A 22,338-nucleotide genomic window follows, 5' to 3' on the forward strand; every position below is an offset into this window, starting at 1 on the left:
AATCTACTCAGAAATCAAAAATCAAATCGTTAGGCTTTAGGATCATTGGACATGCTCTTAGTGACGAAGTCACAAAATATTAACATGTACTTTCATTTCTCTTGCTAATGTTTTAGTTTTTTTTTTTACATATTTATTGATTATATTTTTACAAAAAAATATCCAGTCATCGTATCAAGTATCAACTTTTCAATTAAATATAGCAATACTAAATACCTTGCAAGTGAATAATAGTATAATACACTTTATAAATGATTTAGTTGTATTGTATTAAGTATTAACCAAATATGTTGATGACATGACTAAAAAATTCAAGGCTATATGTATTTAAGTGACTTCTGAGACTACTTGAAGTTGAATAATACAGAATTCAGAATATCTCTTGGAGTTTCAAACAAAATGAGTTATGAGTCTAGTGTTTTTCCAATTCCATTCCAGACTTTACAATTCCAATTCCAATCACTAAATCCAACCTGTCAAACCATATCTGTCAGCAACATTATACATTACCAGTTCATCCCATGTATGCCCGAAAAGACGTTCGCCTCCAATGGTGAAGGTGAGGGCCCACGAAGCTAGCATGGCTGAAAATATCGTCACTCCTATTGCTGATCCTACCACATCTACACAATCAACAAAACTAGTTTTTACTTTCTAACATAAACTTCAAATCTTCTAACCATTCAATTTCCCAGTAAACATGGAGGTATGTATTCATGAAAATATACTTCATTTTTTACCCTAGAAAAGCACAAAACCGATAAATTGCTCCATCTGTCCCAAAGAAAGAGCTGAATTTTGATGTTTTTGATGTCAAATCTAGTTAGCATTCAGTAGCGTAACCGATTGCAGATTAAGTATAACAATTTCTTAAGATACTTTTTCAAATTCAAAATGTAAATCTGGAATAGAGACAGTTGGCCTGACAATTTTGTGCCATTGCAGACGATGTTGATAAATCAAAATGAAGAAGGAGATTCAATTTATTGTAACGAGAATAACTCAAAATGCGGTTAGAGTATACGAGAATTTCCCCCAAATTGAGAATGAAATCGACTTACAGGGGCGGATTCGGGGGAAAGAGCGAGAGTTACGAAGAACCGGCCAGAAGTAGTAGCAATTAACGGCCCACAGCATTGGTAGCAAAATGAATCCAAATCCGAAAAACTTACGAGCGTAACCAATGGAATCTTGCTCCGACAACCCCAATGGTCCGTCGATCGTCGGCCACTCAGCTCGCGATGATGAAGCAGTACTGATAGGGTTACGGTTCCCGTTCCGATCGTCGCCGCGAATGGGATCGGTACGAGGAGTTATCAGTACGGCTGCTTCCGACGGAGTCACTTCCTCCGATGACCTTTCCATTCTCTCTCTCTCTCTCTCTCTCTCTCTACGCCGTATACGGAAGAAGAAAAAGAGGTAGAAGAGTTTGAAGTATAATAGTATACCCCCCTGATCTTATAATTTTGTTAAAAGGCCTTCATAAATGTCAAGGTCTACAAATAAAGTCCTAATCTTATGATTATTTTTTCGTAGAAGGTCTTCATGAAAATCTGTAGTTCCAAATAGACCCTAATCTTTACCATTTTCTAACAACTTTTAAAGTATAGATATTATTTGTTATGTTGTTTTCATGTGTAAATTCCGTGAATTTCTGCCCTCAAATTGCATACATATATGTGTGTGACGCTATCAAATCGCAACGGTTTAGTTTGAAGTTCGTATTCAATGAGTTGAATATATGGAATATACATATTAATAGATGAAATCTGCGTTATATTGTATGAATTTTACATGTTATAACATGATTATAACAAGAAATTCACACAGCATTACTTGAAAATCCACATCTAATAGCATGGAATTCATGGAAATTGCCATTTCACGACATATGTTGAAATTCACATGACATTCAGTATTCACACATAAGATGTTGAATTTAATTTGAAATTCATGTGCCATATTTAATGTTGATCAACTATGTACTTTTAATAATAGAAGACTGATAAAAATAAGTATTCAATTTTGTTTTGTATACTTAGCATCCTAGATTTGTACAAAAAAAAAAAAAAAAAAAAAAAAGTCGCAACTTTTTGTTTTTTCACAAACATCATCAATATTGAGTATTGTTTTAGAGTACAAAAATGCCTACAACATATCCCCCCTTACAAAAAAACAACAGACACACTTGAAACAATTAAATAGCCCTATTTGTTTCCATTTCTCCAAACCAATGTATACTTTAAACCCTTTGTTTTTCAAGATTGAGTTCTATCCTTAATCTTTGCTCTCGCAAACAACACTCCTGCAACCAAACCTAAAACCAAAACCAAAACAAAAATTGAGTTTAATAATATAATATCACAAGTAACAATTTTAAATATAGATTATTATCATACAAAAAATAAACGAAACATGAAAAAATTCAAAGTTGAAAAAACCAATTTTCACTACTGAAACTTTAACACCACATTTTGTGTTGATGAATAGAATAACACCAACCATATTTGGTGTTAGTTATACTATATTACTATTCACCAACGCCACAGTTGATGTAAAAATAGAGTAAAAATTTGGTTATAATATGAATTTTATTTTAAAAGGAAAAACGGCTAACCGAATAAAATGCTGGCAGAATTCTCAACGCTTGTAGGGACATGAAATAAAACTATGCCAGCAACCGAGAGCGGAATCTTATTTAGTGACCCCACAAGACTGCAAATAAAAAAATTTACAATAATTTTGTCATCTTAAAACCATGTAATGCCCAACGTCCATCTGACAGGACTGAACAGGTTTGTACTGCATCTGGTACAACAGGGACCGGGACTGATGTCAAGAGGACAAAAATTGCAATTACCTGTATGTGGTGGCCCCCGTCTGGTGAAGAAACCACATGGAAGTGAAGCTAATAGCTAACCCAAGAAATCCACTAAATGTCATCACCACCCAGAATGTCGGCATCCTCAAAAGGGGTCTGCAAATTACCAAAAAATATTTACTAATCCAAAAAATATATATATTGAAAGTATAAATGTTATAATAAAAATAAACTTACGTGGTATAAAGATAATCCACCTCATTGAATACAAAAATAAGCACAAGCCCTAAAGGCAACGAAAGTGTGTTGTTGAGTAACACCATTGAAAACTCATTCAACTGTCCAGATTTTGTCACTTGCTTAGCTGTATCCATCACTCTACGAAGTGTCAACTACACAAAAAAATTTAATATAAAAATTCATCTGTCTGTTACACATGACATGACACAACAGGTTGCACTGCATCTGTATCTGTATCTGTATCTGGCGTGCACTTACAGAATATGATGCTGTCAGAAAACAATTAATAATCTGCCATGTGTACCCAACAGCATTAAAAGCCAAATCCGTTATCCCTCCAGATATTGCTGATATTATCTACACACACAAAAAAAAAATTATCATTTTGATTAAAAATTTAATATTATAAAAATAAACATACATACCATCAAGAAAAGTGCAGCCCAGACTCTATTGTCATGGTGCTTATTGAACAAATACATTTCACCAACTGCAGTTATCACATTGGTGAAATTCTTCAACACAGTAACCATGGCAACATTAATGTATCTTAAACTGCAAACAATATTATAATTCATTTTGAGTTATTATTTATTATTATTATCAAGATAATGAAAATTGATATAATTTGATACCTAAACATGCTTGTGACTAACATCCCAACGAATATAAAATTCACAGGCAACCAGATTTTTATCAATCTCCATGTAAGTGGTTCTGTTGATATTACACCAAGTATGCTCAAACTAGAGACTATAAGTACAGATACAAAGTTCTGAAAATGAAAAGAAAAAGGACTTGTTAGAGAAATAAGAGAAGATGAAGGAGTAATGATGTAAATTGTAATAATATTGAACCTGGTAGAGCATTAAGGATATTCCAGCATTGAAATCATAGCTGGAGAGGACGTATTTGTTAACAAGTATCATGCTACATGATGAAAGACAATATGCAAATCCAGATAATAAGGCTTGATTGTTGACTTTTATTCTACTACTCTTTTGACTTCTTTCTTTTTCTTTATCAAATTTTCCATTCTCCACATCAGCCTCATCATCACCAACATTTTTCATTGTAAGAGTTGATCTGTATGAAAATAAAATATGATAAAAGAACAAAATGTTGAGAATAAATGCTGATAGTTCTTGGCCCAAAAGACAAAAACTTTAAAAGCCTTAAAATTTAAGAGAAGAAAGACAACAAAGAAGAAAGGCTAAAAATAAACAAAACCAACAACAACTACCAGTCTACAACACACTATCTTTTTCTAGTAAAAAATGTGAAGCATGATTTCCAGAAATGTTAACCATAAAATTGATAACCAATTGTTTTGTTTCAATTTCAAATAAGGTAATTATAACATATTAACTATGCATTTACATATAAAAGAGCATTATTGAGCTATGTGACGAATCTTATTTAGTGCTATAATGAACTTCCAAGCTCAAAAGTATACCATTTACAAATAAGATCACATAATTTACAGATGAAAGGTCTAAAAGAAGGAGAAAGACATCTACTCAGGTACTCAACAAGACAAACAAACAATCTAACTTTGTGAATCTAAAAAAATGTTATTGCTCAGATATCCACGAAATTAGAGTAACCCAAAATTGGACAACAAGAATAACTAAGAGAAAACACAGCCTACAATAAATAGTAAATGGAATTACTAAGCGAAGTAAGTGTGCCCCAATTAACCTCAACCTAAAATCAGCCGAATATAATAACAAATACACGGGAATAAAAAACCAAGATTTAAGAAGGTGAGGTGATTCGCTGTTTACCTGATTGAATTTTGGAGAAGATCAAGATTAACACACAGATAATCGAGAGATAAGAGACCAGATGCAGTTTTTGCAGAAGATTACGAAGAGCTAATGGCTGATGACTAGTGATGCATTAGGCAATAGGCATAGAGAATGAGTTATTTCATCTCTTCATCTTCGTCCCTGATCTCTTCAAATGTTTGACGCTTTGTAATCATATCTCACTAAATCACTAAAGCGTAAGAAGGGTACAGGATTGATGCCCGCCTCCTCTTTGACGCACCGGGGAGAAACAAAAGAAAACCGCGCCTCTTCTTGAAGTTGCCGTATGAGGAGAAGTCAACGATCCTTTGTGATGACCGGCGGTCTGGCGGAGTTGATGATGTCAAAGTAGTTTCCGGCGGTCTGGCGGAGTTGATGAGGTCAAATTGGTTTCCGGCGGCCGAGGGTGGTGGCTTATTCCCAAATGGCGTCGCCTGTATTTATTAGGAAGCTAATGAGACCAACATGCGATGCGAATGCGATTATTGAGTGGAACGAAAGAGGGATTTATGAAAGAACGAAATATCAGGGATTTGAGATTTAAACTGCGACTTGAATTTCATGATAGGGACCCGTTGAACCAACGCATAACATATGTTTTGATGCTTGGCTTCCGTTATATTTTATTATCTCCGACTTTATATTTTATTAAGGGAGCTTTAATGATTAAGTCAAGTCTGATATAATTTTGAATATGATAAAGTAGAGGCATATTATGATTGAGTCTGATATAATTTTCAATCTTATTTTGCATTTATATTCGACCTAGAACTCCATGAATTTTAATGAAAAATATAATATAATAATTTAAATTTCATAAAAATATACTAAAAACAAATCTAATACCTTCAAAAAGTAAATATAAAAATATATATATAAAATGCGAGTTTCAGTCAAAGTTTGAGTTGGTCAACACTTTGACACTGAGATGTTATCATGTTATTGTGGAGTTTCATCAAACACACTTCTTTAGGCATTGCTCCACTATTGAGGAGTTGGGGTGTATCCATTTGATCACGAGTCGCTCCCCTTTGTTGCGATTTAGATTTATTGTTGAAACTATTAGAATTGATTGTAAATTTAAGATTCATTTACTTGTAAATTATAAGGAATGCTCAATACTTTTACTTGGGTAGGTACTTAAGTTTTTTAATTTAAATATTAATCATAAAAAATTTTCATTGACATAACGGGTAAACGAGCAACAAGCTGAGTCATAACCATTTTTTACATTGAAAACTAATTCTTTTACATTATTATGCATAACTTGTTGAACTTTAATAAGGAGCTCCACAGTCCACAACATCTGCAACACAAAGAAACCAAAAATATCAAATGCAAAAGGTATAAACATGTGTTAATTTTTCATATAAATTTTCTTTTTTAAATCTGACTATTCAACGTGGTTTTGTTCACACACTCACACAATATATATATATATATATATATATATATATATATATATATATATATATATATATGAAAAATAAGTATACATTACAGACCCACCTAAACTTATATACTAAACCTTATGAAATTACGTTGATTTATTAGCTAAGGAGTTTCCTAAAAAAAAATATTATGCGATTTCCTAACAAAACGTATCCTTTCTAAAACACTACGTCATTTCTTGCAAACAATTTTTTTACAAAAGATTTTCTATTCATTATTCATTGTTGGGTACAGAGTGAAAAGATAGACGATAATGGAGAAAAACAAACCGTTGAATCATAAAAAGTGACCCTCTTGAACTTCAGCTACCGCAGCCGACAAGCACCCGCAGTCAAGCTCCTTCATCAGCAACCGCATCTGGAGTCTCTACCTACCGCAGTCTCTTTACTAGATTACTTTACTTGTCTTTTATTGTAATACTCTCTATTGTCCATTATGCCTTGCATGGTTACTCTTAGAGATGTAATCTAGTGTACTTCGTGAGTCTCTATAAATAGAGCTCATTCTCTTGTATTCATTACGCATCTATCTATTCTGAATACACATCTCTGAAGTTATCTTTTCTATCTCTCTATCTAATTATTCATTCCTTCTTACTCTCAAATCTTACTAGAATACAACTGATTATAACCTCTGAGCAAGTCTTTTGTGACTTAATCACTAAGTTTGATCTTCCTTATTAACTTGGTTTGAATGCATTCCTTGTTATGAATCAACTTATGTGTATACTTGATATAACAATTGTTGTCATTTCAATTTCTTTACTTTTCCGCAACTAACTCTCTAACTATCGAACTCTTAACTTATTAATATTATTGTTGAGCTTTTAGATCCTTCGAGATTAACTATTCCGCAATCTACTTGTTCTAACGTTTGTTCAAGTGTGTCTCTAAGTTTTTTCTCTCAACAATTGGTATCAGAGCCATAGTGGTTGCTTTTTGAAAACGGAACTCTGATTTTCAAAGGGCCTTCTATACCACTGAAGCTCATTCCTTAAAAAAAACTTCAAAAATATGGCACAATCGTTATCTCTGAATGTTTCCAACAGTGTTGGTGGTTCTAATCGAGCCCCAATACTGGTAGCAAATGAATATCATCATTGGTCACAAAGAATGGAAAGATACTTAAGGAGACTTGGTAGAGATGTATGGTGATCCGTAGAAGAAGGACCACATGTCCCAGTCCTTACACCAGTCCAAACTGACGGCGCTACAGCCAGACTAGGAGGAGGTCAACCAGTCATGAACCGTCCCACCAAGGATGATATCGATAAAATGGAAAATGATGTTGTTGCTTTTTATGAAATCTCCTGTGGAGTTGCTCCTGACAACTTCGATATTATCATAAATTGCAAATCAGCAAAAGAGATCTCGGAAGTTCTCAAGAACTTGTACGAAGGCTCAGAACAAGCACAAGACAAGAAGCTTACTACCGCACTCAATGAGTTCAACAACTTCAAAGCTCATACTGGCGAAAGCTTGGAAGACTCCTTCAAAAGGTTCAACTTGATAGTCACCAAGTTATCCAATGCGGGCACCATCCGCAGTAACCATGAAACAAATCTTCAGTTTTTTAATGGTTTGGGAAGACATTGGACTACAGCTAAGATGATAGTCCAAGGCGATAGAAAGATTCGTTCTTTGTCACTCTACAAGCTCTATGGAGAACTGCAAGCACAAGAATCCACCGTACTCAAAGACTGTGCTGACTTCGGAGGACCACTTGCTCTCATAGCACAAGCTCCACATAATCAATCTTATTCTCCCTCGTATGACACTCCACCGCAGTCATACGAAGCTGACTCCGAGTATGAAGATGAGGAAGAATTTCAAAAGGCTATTGCTCTGGTTAGCCAACAGTTCAACCGTTTATCACCTCCTTCCTTCCGCAAGAATCAACAGTTCAACAAACCTCCATTCAACCGTAACTTCAGTTCCCAGAATAACCATCCTCGATATCCCAAAAGTTCTCATCCACCACCGCAATCTCAAAATAATCAACCAAAGGAGGCACCGCAGTCTACTCAAACCACTGACTCCGGTACTCCCTCAGAAGACAAGACTGATGTTGTAATTTGTCACAAATGCAACAAAGAAAATCATTTTGCAAAAGATTGTAAGGCCAATGTAGTAAAAGACAGAGCATCCTACCTTAAAATGGCTCAAGAGTTGGAAGATAAGGAAAAGGAAAAGGCATATGTAGCCCATGTCAAAAGAGACCATCAAGTTTGGTCATCCGGATATGAAGATGATGCCATCAGCAGTGTCAAAGGAAAAGGGAAAATCTGCATGCTGGCAACTGCAGATAATGATGGGTCTACAAAACTGGACAACAACTACTGCTACATGGCAAAGGATGGAACTCTAAGCATCGTCGAACAGGTAAAACTTATGATCCAAACTCTAAACTATAGCATGCATGACTGTCAACCCTACATAGATGATCTTAATGATACTTGTGTTGCCGTCCTTACAGACTATAACAAAGCCTTAGATGAGAAGAACATTGCGTCCCAAGAGATGTTCCATGTAAGAGGACGACTGGATAACAAAAGACTCAAAATGGCTATGTTAGAGAAGGACTTAGAGCTAGAAAAAGATGCAAGAATTTTGAGCGAAACCCAATTAGAGATAGCTTTGAACCAGAGAGATTTAGCTCAGAGTGAAATTGTACGCTTAAATCTTTTAATCGAAAAATTGTTCAATGAAAGTGAAGCTATTGAGAATTTGGTAAACAATGGAACCGTGGACAATACATACAATTGGGGTTGGTCAAATGGATATCCTACCGCAATGGATTTCTCACCCCGGTTCAACAAAGACAGACTGTATGTCCCTCCAGACCGAGAATTTCATTTCCCAGTCAATGACAAGACCTTTCCCGAAGATATCAAAACTCACTTCGGTAGACTGCATAATCTAAGCAATAATTGTGTCATTGAGGAAATTGTGCCTGAGGTTTCGGGTCACACATGTGATCAAATTTCTATCTGTGGCACCATTTGCTCAAATTCTCAAACCTCATCTGTAGTTGATGAAGAAATTGTCATTGAGGGCCCCAAAGTCTCGAAAGACTTTCCATCTCTGCCCTCAGACCGCAATGTTTCTCACTGTAGCCAAAAGTCCCACTGCAGTCCCAACTAAGACTTACTCTGCGGTAGTCAAGTCATCCCTACTGCAGTCTTCGAACAAAAGTTCTGCCACTCTTCAAACAATTCATCACGAATTACCCATAGAAAACTTTGAAGTGGGTCAATGCTCTCAAACCCCTGAATCTTCAAGTTCTGATGACTCAAACCCTCGTTTTCACAAATTTTCAAAGGGTTCTAGGAAACCGCAGTTGAACAACAAAGACTGCGGTTCACCAAAATCCTTAGCTAAAAAGGCTTTCAAAGAGGAAATTCGATCTTGTGGCACAACTAGACAAACTTTTTCGAAAAACAAGAAGCATGTCAGATTTCCAAGGTCCAAGAGTCCAGAAAAATTTGTTTTCTCACACTACTTTCAAAAAACTCTCCTATCAAGAAAACACACAAAAAGGAATGTCAAGTTTCATCAGTCATTCCTAATTCATCTGACAAAACCCAAAAAGGTGCAAAGTCTTTTCAAAACAATGGTTTTCAAGTCTATTCCTCAGATGACCCAAAGTGGAAGGGTATCTTACCCACTCCAACACTTTTAAAGTCACATCAAAATTTCAAAAAATGGAAGGGTATTCTACCAACTCCACCAAAAAGAACTCAAAGACCTACACGTACTAAACCTTTTCAAAAACAAACTTTTTCAAAACCCAACACCACTCATGTCAGGGATTACCAACCTCGGACCGGTAACAAGTCCAATTCATCCTATAGACCGCTGACCAAGCATAGTGTCAGATCAAAAGACAAAATCTCTTTTTGTAAATGTCAGTGTAGTTGTCAAAAGGATTCATCCTATGTCAAATCTAGTCGGAGTCAGACACCTCGTACTTTTTCAAAAACTCACAACACTCCAAATTTGCACAAACATCCAGGACTAGGATTAAAAGTTGACAAGAGACCTGTCCCTGCAACCTCGGTCCATGCATCATTCAGAAATTCACCAATTGCCCCAGGCTCCAAACTAGTTTGGATGCCTAAACTAACCGTGTAATTCTCAGGCCTTGTGCAAGGAGGAACAAGAAGAAGAATGGTTAATTGACAGTGCATGCTCCTTGCACATGACCGGAAGGTTAGAATACCTTCGAGATTTCAGGCCAATATGCAATGGTGGAAATGTCACATTCGGCAACAATGCGAATGGAGTCATCCGAGGTTACGGTGTTCTCACTACGGGGAACTTTTATATTCAAAAGGTTGCTTATGTAGAAAGCCTTAAACACAATCTCATCAGTGTTGGCCAACTATGTAAGGCAGGACATCGAGTTGAATTTGATGATCAATTTTGCTATGTAATGACAAGTGATAGGAACACGTGTCTGATCAAATCCCGATCCGAAGGTACCATGTATCCTTTGGATGTCTCTCTGATCATTGGTAGACCGCAGTTGTGCTTCCTATCCAAAGCCGTATCCAAAGTCAGCTGGCTATGGCACCGCAAGCTAGCTCATCTCAACTTCAGGTACATCAACAATTTGGTCACCGGAGAACTAGTCAGAGGTCTCCCTATTCTCAAATTCAGCAACGATACTCTCTGTCCGGCTTGTGAATGTGGAAAGCAATACAAAGCAAGTCACCCCATGGTGATTGATTCTTCAATCTCTGAACCACTAGAGCTCTTACACATTGATCTCTGCGGTCCATCCATCGTAGCCAGTCTCCATCACAAGAAATACATACTGGTTATTGTAGATGACTTTACATGCTTCACATGGGTCTTCTTCCTTAGACTCAAGTCAGAAACACCGCAGATTCTCATCAATTTCATCAAGGAAATAGAGCTTCAGATCAAGCTTCCAGTAAGACGTATCCGCAATGATAATGGAACCGAGTTTACTAATCATCTTCTCAACAGTTTCTTGGTTTCCAAAGGCATCACTCACAACTTCTCATCTCCTTATACACCACAACAAAATGGAGTAGTAGAGAGAAGGAATCACACTCTAGTAGAAGCAGCAAGGTCCATGCTTAACTTCGCACGCCTTCCTCTCTACTTCTGGGCTGAAGCTGTAGCCACCGCATGCTTTGTTCAAAATCGTAGCATTGTGTGCAAACGTCTCAACAAAACACCATATGAGGGCCTTAAAAACAAAAAGCCAAATGTCCGCTTCTTTCATATCTTTGGGTGTAGATGTTTTGTGATCAACAACCGCGATCATCTTAACAAGTTTGCACCGAAGTCTGATGAAGGCATCTGTCGCACCCCCAAACCAGAACAGCGGAAACGTTCGGGGGCGGAGGACTTTAGGTAAGTATCACAACACATGCAATACAGTAATCAAAGTACAAACAACCATTGCATTAATAAGTATAAGTTTTACATAAGCGTTTAAACATTACATATTCAAACACTGAAGTAGGTACAGGAGAAGACAATAGTCACAGTACGGTACTAGGTAGTCTTCTCAAAAGCGTCGGGAGTGTACCTATCTACTGGATTCCTGAGAATACAAGTTATTTGGAAAGAGTAGATCAGCATTTAAGCTGGTGAGTTCATAAGTATTTTAGTTCTGTTAAGTATACCCTAATGTTCTTTGAATAAGTTCACTGGTTTCTCCAGGAAATCCTATATTTCCTGAGGTGCTAGATTGATAACCTCAATAGTTTCCCTCTGTAATTACTTAGTTTATACTGATTATACATAACACAATATCGAATGGACAGTCAATTGGGTGTATCTGCCCTAAGCCCACAACCAAACAAGGAACAGGAAGTAAGGCGGAAGTCACACATTTCACTGTCAATCGGATATTACTTATGTATAACTATGATGTAATAACTAAGGAATTATAGAATTAATCACTAAAGGTCTTTTATGTTATACTAGTTTACCGAGATTGAGTGACTAAGTTCCATTGGATAAGTGGTTTAATCCCATAAACCGTTCTCTTTGTATTACTGTTTTATATTTGTATTCCTTTATGAAAACTTGAAACTGAGAGTGTGCATGGCTCCCCCAGGTGTTAATGAAAACTGTATTAAACCATTGTATTTTGTATTCTATAAACTGGTACTTTGAAGGTGTACTTTCGTTTATTTGTTTATACACTAACGTATTGTTAATACCTTTTTAATGAGTAGTTTTTATTATAACCATACTATGACGGATGGCCTGAAACAAACGCTTTGTGGGCGTTTAAACTGGTGATAACAATTGTCACTCATCTAACTGTAGCTAACAGCCTGAGTGCGGGGTTGTCAATCCCGATATAGATCTACACACACTTGTTTCGATCCCCCGCTGGAGATTCTGGTTATAATGTCAGGACTTTCCTATGTTGTCTAAAATGAATTAAACAACCTGAATATAGAGTCTCATAAAAAGCATATTAAACGTTACATGTATATTAGTTTTGAAAACCCAATCATTCTGAAATAATGATTGACAGTATATTCTTAGTTTTCCAAACATGTATTTGATAAGTGTAAACCCTTGATTTGTTTTGAATCAAAACTCTGGTTTCTTGTAAAACAGTGTATTCTAGTATACTTGAATTATGAATTATTACTTCGTGTTTGCTAACTCGGGTACTCTGTATAGTACCTTTGCTAATGCAAACCCGTCAGAATGTATTATTACCTCGTGTTTGCTAACTCGGGTACTCTGTATAGTACCTTTGCTAATGCAAACCCGACATTACCACGTGTTTGCTAACCCTAGTACTCTATATAGTACCTTTGTTAATGCAAACTAGGTATGATGTATCTTTACTTCTTTAATATGTTGTTTTGATATTAAAGGTATTATACATATCTTGGTATAGTTAAATGTATTTTGATAATTTCCTTGGAAAGTATACAGTCATGAATCATACTTGTATATTTAGTTTTGAATCATAAATTATACCTATTATAATTTATATGTTCTATCTGATTAACATGAATTCTCATGGAATATCACCTTTGCTCAGCCTGATACAAAGGTAATGATACTAAAAGGAGTAACCTTTTAGACTCATATATGTATAATATATATATAATTAAGAAGGAAACGACCTTTGGACAAATAATACAACCCTAATTCCACATCCAAACAAGGAAAAGGATATAGGAGAATTCATTAGTCCTAAGCCCTTCGAATCTTATTTATATATTTATACATATATAAACATGATTTTGGCATTTATACTTTGAAATAACGTATAAAACATTTTTCAAAGAATTTAACGAAGTTTTTACATGACTTTAAAGATTTAACATGGCTTCACGTTATTTTGAAAGTATTTGGTAATTCTTAAAAGCATACGGAAATTCTTTGTGTGATTATTATCACATACAGTTATTAACACAATTTAATATTGTGTTAAACTTGTATCCCCCCTAAAAAGCATATAAAACCATTTAAAAAGGTATATTATAGGGGTATGAACTCACTTTGATAAGCGGTGATTTGGGCAGCGTTTCGTTTCCCGTAAAGAGTTTATTTAACGAGAAACCGGCTCAAACCGGGCAGAGTTTCGACAGGAGAGAGGATGAATTCTCGAGAATTCCGGGGCTCCGGGGCTTGCTTCAGGATTTAGACTCGATATCGGGGCCTTCGGGGGTCGTTTGGGAGTTTATGGAAGTGAAAGGGGTGAAAGAGGACCAAAAATGGGGTGAAAAGGTGTAAAAATCTGGAGGGTCTTGCGGGCTATTTATAGTCTGAAGCCTCGGTCCGAAGCAGCTTAGTCATCAGCAACGTGGTAGCGAAGGAAGCGGATGCGTGTCTTGGTTCGGACAGGTGGCGAGGGCTCGGTCAGGCGGTTCGCTGCTGGCCGCTTCGGATAGGACCAGCCTTCGGTCCAATGGGTGGGTGCCACGATGCGAAGGGGGATGTCTCCGGGGTGTCTCATGCGAAGCTGTTCGCTTGTAAGTGGACCTTGGCTGCGGTCCAATCAGGAGGTGCCACGCATGGGTTCGGTCCACTCAGCTGCTGCCACGTGCGAGGGTGACGTGGCATGCGAAATTGCCCGGTTTTTTCCCATTTTTTCTTTATTTTTGTGCCAAACTTGCGAAAATTATAACTTTCGCATACGAGCTCCGTTTTTGGCGTTCTTTATATGCACGCGTAGGTAAAATCATACTCTACGACTTTTGTTTAGACTTCTTCGGCTAATTTCGACTTTATTTTTAATATTATTATTTTAAACAAACCGTGACGGGAATCCATTAAAAATTCATAACTTCTTCATCCGACGTCCGTTTTCGTCTGTCTTTTTACCGTTGTGCTACTATTGACGAGACCTTCGATTCTCGTTTAAGTTGCGTCGGCTAAATATCGATCGATTTATATTTTGAATTTTTAGCTGTCTACTGCTAAACCGAAACTTCGAAAAATTATAACTTCCTCATACGAAGTCGGATTTTCACGTTCTTTTTATGAACGTTCTCGGTTTAACATATTCTACAAGTTTCATTTAGATTGTCAAGGCTAAAAATCATTTTATCGAAAATTCGCTTTTTACACTGAACAGTGTTTTGCCGGTTTTACCACGGATTTTCGATTGGTCATAACTTCTTCGTTATAACTCGGATTTCAGTGTTCTTTATGTTTTTGGAAACCTTGTTACAAACTCTACCACTTGGTTCATCCCAATTACGATTATTGATCAATTAATATTTGACCAAAATTTGACTGGTGTCACAACATCTTCCTCGGCTATTCCACTAACAAAGTTGCTTACAGGGTCCTCATCAGACGTACAAGGCTAATCATTGAAAGCTTTGATGTGAAATTTGATGATTCTCACATCCGTAACGCCCCTCCATCCACTGAAACCACAGCAATCATGGAAAGCGATATTCCTGCCTCTTCAGGTCCTTTAAATCTAGTTGAAGTCAATTATGACGATCTCTTCGACCCTGTTGAAACGGCGAAACTATCCGAAGTTCTTGTGTCTCCGGCAGCTCAACAACAACACGCTGATGTTTCTAGTCCATCCCTATCCGAAGTAGCATCTCTCAATACTTCCACCTCTCCAGTTGAGGGGGAAAGCTCTACTCCGGATCAAGCAACAACCGTCGAGGTTCCAGTACTTGACGTTGTTCAAGTTCCTATCCGCAGAGAATCATTACCATCAAACGTATCTTCGGATTCGGATGATGAACTCATAGAGAACATTGACACAAGAACCGATTCAAGGATTATCACTCTTCCATCCGCAGTCCAGGGGGAACCTTCTCAGGTTCCAGAGGAGCTCCCATCAGCAATCCAGGGGGGAACCTCTTCCAACTGCTCAAGAAAATTCCATTCTCGTTCCAACAAACCAAGATGATTCCGCAAGATGTTCTCAAATCCAGGGGGAACTGCCATCTCCAACCGCAAAATCTTCTGATATCGAAGACATTCCCTCTACCGTAGCTGCTGATCATCTACAAACCCGTCTACATGTATGGACGAAGGACCACCCACCAGGTCAAATCATTGGCAACCCATCCGCAGGTATCCAGACTCGATCTTCCAAGGACTTATCTGATCACTGCCACTACGCAACATTTATGTCCTCGGTAGAGCCCCGAACGATCAAAGAAGCATTGCTTGAACCTGACTGGATAGCCGCGATGCAAGAAGAGCTAGAAGAATCTCAAAGAAACAAAGTATGGCAGCTTGTTCCAAAGCCACGTGGTCACACCATTGTTGGCACTAGATGGGTGTTCAAGAATAAGCTGGATGAATCTGGTGCGGTAGTCAGAAACAAGGCAAGGTTAGTTGCAAAGGGGTATAGTCAACTTGAAGGCATTGACTACGATGAAACGTATGCTCCGGTAGCACGCATGGAAGCTATCCGGATCTTCCTAGCATACGCAGCCCACAAGAATATCAAGGTTCATCAAATGGATGTAAAAAGTGTCTTTCTCAATGGGGAACTAAAAGAAGAAGTTTATCTTCAGCAACCTCCGGGCTTTGAACATATTGATTTCCCAGACCACTGCTACAAGCTTGAAAAAGCAGTCTACGGTCTGAACCAAGCCCCAAGAGCATGGTATGAGACTCTTTCTGAATTCCTTGTCTCATCCGGGTACAAGAGAGGAGTGATTGACCCCACTTTATTTAGAAAAGAAAATGGTAACCACCTTATGCTCATACAAATATATGTGGACGACATCATCTTCGGATCAACTGATCAAGAAATGGTGAATGAATTTGCTAAGCTCATGACTAACAAGTTCCAAATGAGCATGAATAGAGAGATTAACTTCTTTCTAGGTATTCAAGTGAAACAAATTCCTCAAGGAATTTTCATTCATCAAGGAAAACACACCACCGAACTGTTAAAGAAGTATTCTATGGACAACTGTTCTTCGGCTAAGGTCCCCATGGCCTTTGGTTATAAGATCTCTGCTGATCCCTCAGGAGAACCTGTGGATCACAAGACTTATAGAGGTATCATAGGCTCTCTAATGTACCTCACCGCAAGCCGACCAGACATTGTCTTTGCAACTGGTGTATGTGCAAGGTATCAGGCTGACCCAAAAGTGTCTCACATGACCGCAGCCAAACAAATACTACGGTACCTGAAAGGAAGCAAATCTCTTGGTCTATGGTACCCCGTAGTCAATGACTTCAACCTACAAGCTTTCACAGATGCGGATCACGCCGGATGCAGATTAGACCGCAAAAGTACCTCAGGAGGATGTCAATTTTTGGGAGGAAGACTCGTCAGTTGGTCTTCAAGGAAACAAAGTTGTGTTTCTCCGTCTACCGTAGAAGCTGAGTATGTGGCCGCAGCCAGTTGTTGTTCTCAAGTCCTTTGGATGAAAACTCAACTACTGGACTACGGATATAGAATGCTGCGGATACCAATCTATTGTGACTCTGAAAGTGCTATTGCTATTTCTCACAATCCAATTCAGCACTCCAAGACTAATCATATTGAACTACGGTATCACTTCATGAAAGACCACATCTTGAAAGGTACTCATCTTTGTCCATACTCATGAAGAGATTGCTGATGTGTTCACAAAAGTGCTCGACTCCACAAAACTTAACACCTTCCTGCAAATGTTAGGAATGATGAATCCAGACCCAAAATTCTTTTTGAATTGATAGATACCGCATACCATCCTTGGTCTCCGCTGCGGTTCTAACTAAAAGTTACTTATGATAGATGATTTTGGTATATCCTGTGTACCGCAGTCCATATACCGCAACCATATATCATACTTATCTTTCATGGGTCCTTATTGTTTGTTATTACTAACTTCTTGTACAAGTGCTCTCCTCAGTTCCTATACTGCAGACACTCATCTGTTCATCCGCAATGACATCTACTCATCCGCAATAGCAAAGGATCCATCCGCAATGAAGTTTCCATCCGCAATCACATTGTTAATTTCTCATCTGTTTCATCAACCCTTGAATTATGGTGTGCTATTTAATGATCCTTCATTAAATAAAACATCAAATAAAAAAACATTCCTTGAGAAACTGTCTCATTCTCTTTTTGAATAAACCTTGTGTCAGACCTATTTTAGGTATGATGACAAAAAGAACGTTTTTCCATAAACACATCCTTAATCTGTCTTTTCCTCTTACCCAACACGTCCCATCCGTTACAACTTCTTTTCCCCTCACCACACGATTACCTGACGTGATGATGTACGTCTGACTTTTCATTAAATGCAAATCCTTTTTTTTGGTAAATCTCAAAAACTTTTTTAAACCGTTTCATATTATGTGGCTGAGATTTAATTTCCAATTCAAAAGATTCCCCCCAAACGACCTTTTACCTTATCATTTCTTTTTACCTAGGGTAAAAACAGTTACTATTCAAATTCATCCCTATATAAACCCTTCTTCTTCCCCAAAATCACTTTACGCTCTCTGAACATTGAATCTTCCCTCTCAAATTCCTACAAGCACTCTGTCTTCTACTCTTTCTCTCAAGCTCCTACAATGGTGAAATCCGGTGTATCCAAGAAACAATCCAAGGCATCTGGATCAGTGAACCCTACTGGTTCAGACCCTCCTACGATTGCTTCAAGCAACTTCAGAGCTGTGTTCGAAGATCATTCATCCTACAATGATCCGATCAAGCTGATGATCAAGTTTCTGAAGAATCACCCCCTGTGTTGGCCCCTTCGATGCTTTCACAGACGTTATCCCAATCTCAACCCTATTCAAATGTGCCTTCTCAGCCTATCGCCCACTTGAAAACCCACAAGAAGTTCATCTTAACCTGGTTAACGATTCTTTGGTCATTCTGTCCAAAGAAAAGTTTCTTTATACCATTAACCTCCTTGTTCATCCCTCCATTAAGATTTTCACCCCATCCATGGTGGACGTTACTTCTGCACTTTACCAAATGGGATATCAGAAGAAGATTAAAGGAATTGGGGAATTCAAGAAAAACCAACTGCCTGCGGTCTGGCAATTTGTTTGCCACTACGTCATCCGCAGTCTATCCGGCAGAACCGGAGGCACGGATAATATGGGACTCAAACTTCTGGAGCTGGTGTGGAGTATCTTCACAGGTCATGACGTGAACTACGGGCAGATCCTATGGGACGACTTTCTTCAATACATTCCTAAGGAGAGCCCAAAGGAGAACCCAACCGAACTCACTTTCGCAAGGTTCTGGTCCCTCTGTATTTCCGACCTCCATGCGGATGCTGGGATCAACATGGGGAGTGACATCAATTTCTTTGTCACCAAGGATCTCAAAAGGTACAATCTCTCATCTGATCAATCTATTTTTGGACCAATTCGAAGACTTCCTACCCATATTCTTTCCACTCTTGGTCTTGAGACTGCTGATGTCTCAGATCATATTGAGGCTACGGAAGGTATTGCCCCATACCTTCCTACCCCGCCTCTTCAAAACCCATCCGCAATCATTAACCCTGGAAGTACTGCAGTCCCTTCCTCCATTACCCTCTCCAATCTTTCTTAAAGAAGAAAGCAATTGGCCTCAAAGAAGAAACAAAGAACACCAAAGAAGGATGCTCCCAAACCAACCGCACCTACCAAGAAACGTAAAATCACACCAACCGCACCCACACCTGATAGTGATTCTGATTAGGATGTGCAACCAATTGCCATCTTTAAGAAAAAGAAAACCAATACCTCTGGCCAAATGCGTGACCGGACCAATACTGAAGCCTCTCAAAAGGCTTCGGTAGTCCTTGGGGTGGCCGCAGACCCATTCAACACCACTATTCTTTTCCAATCACACTCAGAAAGTGATCTGATTCACCGCATCGTGGAGACTCCCCCCCAGTTCACTCCCACGAGGATGACACTGGTTCACGCCCTAAGGTCTCCAGGGCTTCCCGACTGCATTTCTTTTCTTCTGAGGAGTTGCACTCCATCCTTTTGAACGTAACCCAAACACTTCAAACACCTCCCCAACCGCAGGGCACTTCTTCCGTCCTAGCCAGAACTAAGCCGAGGCCAAACTTGACTACGGGTCAAGGAGACCAAGGAAGCTCAGGAAATCCTACTCTGTTTACATCCGCATCCGGTGGTTTAGGCACGGTGAGCACAAATGTGCAAGGATCCGTGAACCCGAAGGACACTTCGGTGCGATTCCAAGGATTTGACGGGGATGAATCAAACGACTCATGGTTACACTACACTCCGGTAACTGAGTCAGACATCAAGAAATATACCGCTTTTAGGAGGGCATTCCAAGCACGCAAGGAACAACAGATCAAGCAACAACAACAAAAGGAACAAGAAATCCAGTCAGTGGCTAAGTATTGGGCAGATGCAATCAATAATGCCAATACCGTAGCCACCATTCTGAAGGTTCAAGACTGGATGACCGAGATGGCTGAGACAATCCTCAAAGCTCAAGCAACAGGTGAAGGTGCAAGTCCCTCCAGAGTAACTCAAACTCCAACTCCAAATCCAATTCCAACTCCAACAGTTCATGAATCACAAGACGAAGGAACCGCAATAGAAGTCAGTTCTGCTCCCACCTTCGGTTTTGATGATGATGACATTCAGGAGGTAAATAACCCCAGTCCTTCTGATGATAACCTTATGATGTTCGATGAAGAAGAGGAATCCAGTGGCTCTCACCATTCCACTTCTAAGCCCAAAGAGAAAAAGAAAAAGAAGAAGAATGTTGTCACAAGAAAGGAGTTTTTAAGCCTGCAAGCAAAGGTTGATCAAATTCTCGCTGCGGTCAAGCCCACTCAACCGCAACCAGAAGACACCCCCGGACCGCAGTCGTTGATAGAACGGATAGAGCGCTTGGAAACGCGTGAGCGATTGGCTGCTGAGAGAATTTCTCTCAAAGTTGAAATGGGAATTCGGTCCCTTGACAACAATCGACAAGCAGATCACAAGGACTTCATGGCTGCTGCGGAACGCCTCATGTCTGAGGTGACTGCAATCAAGAAAGATCTCCAAGCAGCCATTGTGGATCAAGCCATCCAGTCTCAAAAACTGATAGCTGAGACTCACACTGCGTATGAGTCCACTATCTCAGTTCTTCAAGCCACAATCAATAGACTGCAACGATCCCTGTCCTCCAACTTCCACGATACTGAAATCCTTCAACTCACTAAGGATATTCACAAGCTGCTCTTCAACTCCACCATTCCAAACAATCAACAATTGGCGGATGCCCTGAAGGCTCAGTTTCAAGAAGTATATGCCAAAGTCGATGGCCTACGTCAATGGCTTGAGGATGCTCCTGGGTTGCATTCCTCAAGAGGGGGAAGTGAAGACGAAGTCCATCACAGTGAAGATGAAGTCCATCACTCCAATCATTCCATCTCACAACATCAGAGCCCCCCATCATTACAGAAAAAATTCCAACACCGCAACCTTCACCACCTCCATCTCATCAGACTCCACCTTAAAAAGAGATCACAATTGAAAAACCAGAGACTCCCATTCACTTCAAAAACCTGGTTGATCACATGTCCTCTCCAAGCTCAAATGACTCTCCTGCCACCACCCAAAGGAAAAAAGATTGGAAGGCAGCTAAACTGGCTGAGCTCATATGGAGAGAATGCGGTTTTGACACCATCATGGACGAATCCTTGATAAACTCTTGGATCAATCCTCACCGCAGACTGCTGGATGACGACTACAGACCTCACCTCACATATGTTGAACCCCCTTCGGATGGCTACTGGGATGTTCCAATCTCCCCAAATGCCAAATACTTCACAGTGTTTGAGCCGTTCGACCGCAGCCTTCCAGACCACAAAAGATTGTCAATGGAATTTGAGAGACTTAGTCTTTTTTATGCTAGGCATGCCTCTCCCATTGAGAAAATATGGTCTAACGATTGACCATCCGCAGTCAAGAACTACAAGCTTCGGAAGTTCATGAAGGCTGACTTCATCCAGTACACCCTCACCAGAAGGGAACACGACTATGTCCGCACCCAAGCTGACTTCCCCTGCATGAATCCGGAAGAAGTCTTTCTCATAGCTAAAGTGTTTCAGAACAAGTCGGAGAAGCATCCGAAGATGAAGATTGCGCTTGAAAGGGCTAATATTTTCTTGAAGGAAACTGTTTGCGATTTTGCTAAAATCGATGCAGACATCTACCCCACCATTGCCAAGAAATTTGATCTGCCACCAGTCGATCCTGCACCAATGCCTACCGAAGGCTATCAAGAAAGATCCTTAGGTGCAACCAATTTTCCTTAACTTGGAGTCATTTTCAAAAGGAAGATCGACAATGTCAAATACTTCATTCCTATGACTGCCATGCATCGCTTCACCAGGAAGCAACTTGATATCTGCCGAACCGCAGTTGAAAAATCGAAGCACACTACTGCAAAAGTCAAGTTCGAGATTTTAAGGAGGATCATCTGGTTGGAAAACATCAGGAAGTTTTGGTGGATCCTGATCAAGTTTCTTAAACTTGATAGCTGAACAAAATTTAAAGAGGTCACTTAGGGGGAAATTGTTGAATCATAAAAAGTGAC

General features: G+C 38.9%; 2 protein-coding genes across 2 annotated transcripts; both read right to left on the minus strand.

Annotated features, from left to right (window-relative positions):
• Positions 1-303: 303 nt before the first annotated feature.
• LOC145137264 (gamma-secretase subunit) lies at positions 304-1,421 on the minus strand. Its single transcript, XM_079071407.1, has 2 exons — positions 1,062-1,421; positions 304-623 (listed from the first exon to the last, which is right to left on the minus strand). The coding sequence occupies exons 1-2, from the start codon at positions 1,363-1,365 to the stop codon at positions 463-465; spliced, it is 465 nt and encodes a 154-aa protein (XP_078927533.1). The 5' UTR covers positions 1,366-1,421; the 3' UTR covers positions 304-462.
• A 660-nt stretch (positions 1,422-2,081) lies between these two features.
• GONST1 (golgi nucleotide sugar transporter 1) lies at positions 2,082-5,445 on the minus strand. The gene is made up of 9 exons (XM_079071406.1): positions 4,849-5,445; positions 3,919-4,147; positions 3,697-3,836; positions 3,487-3,616; positions 3,320-3,418; positions 3,059-3,213; positions 2,861-2,977; positions 2,618-2,715; positions 2,082-2,317 (listed from the first exon to the last, which is right to left on the minus strand). Exons 2-9 carry the CDS (start codon positions 4,132-4,134, stop codon positions 2,259-2,261), a joined length of 1,014 nt encoding a protein of 337 aa, XP_078927532.1. The 5' UTR covers positions 4,135-4,147; positions 4,849-5,445; the 3' UTR covers positions 2,082-2,258.
• Positions 5,446-22,338: the final 16,893 nt, after the last annotated feature.

This window comes from Lactuca virosa, chromosome 9 (genome assembly GCF_052849685.1).
Source record: "Lactuca virosa cultivar CGN04683 chromosome 9, Lactuca_virosa_CGN04683_v6, whole genome shotgun sequence".
Lineage (NCBI taxonomy): Eukaryota > Viridiplantae > Streptophyta > Magnoliopsida > Asterales > Asteraceae > Lactuca > Lactuca virosa.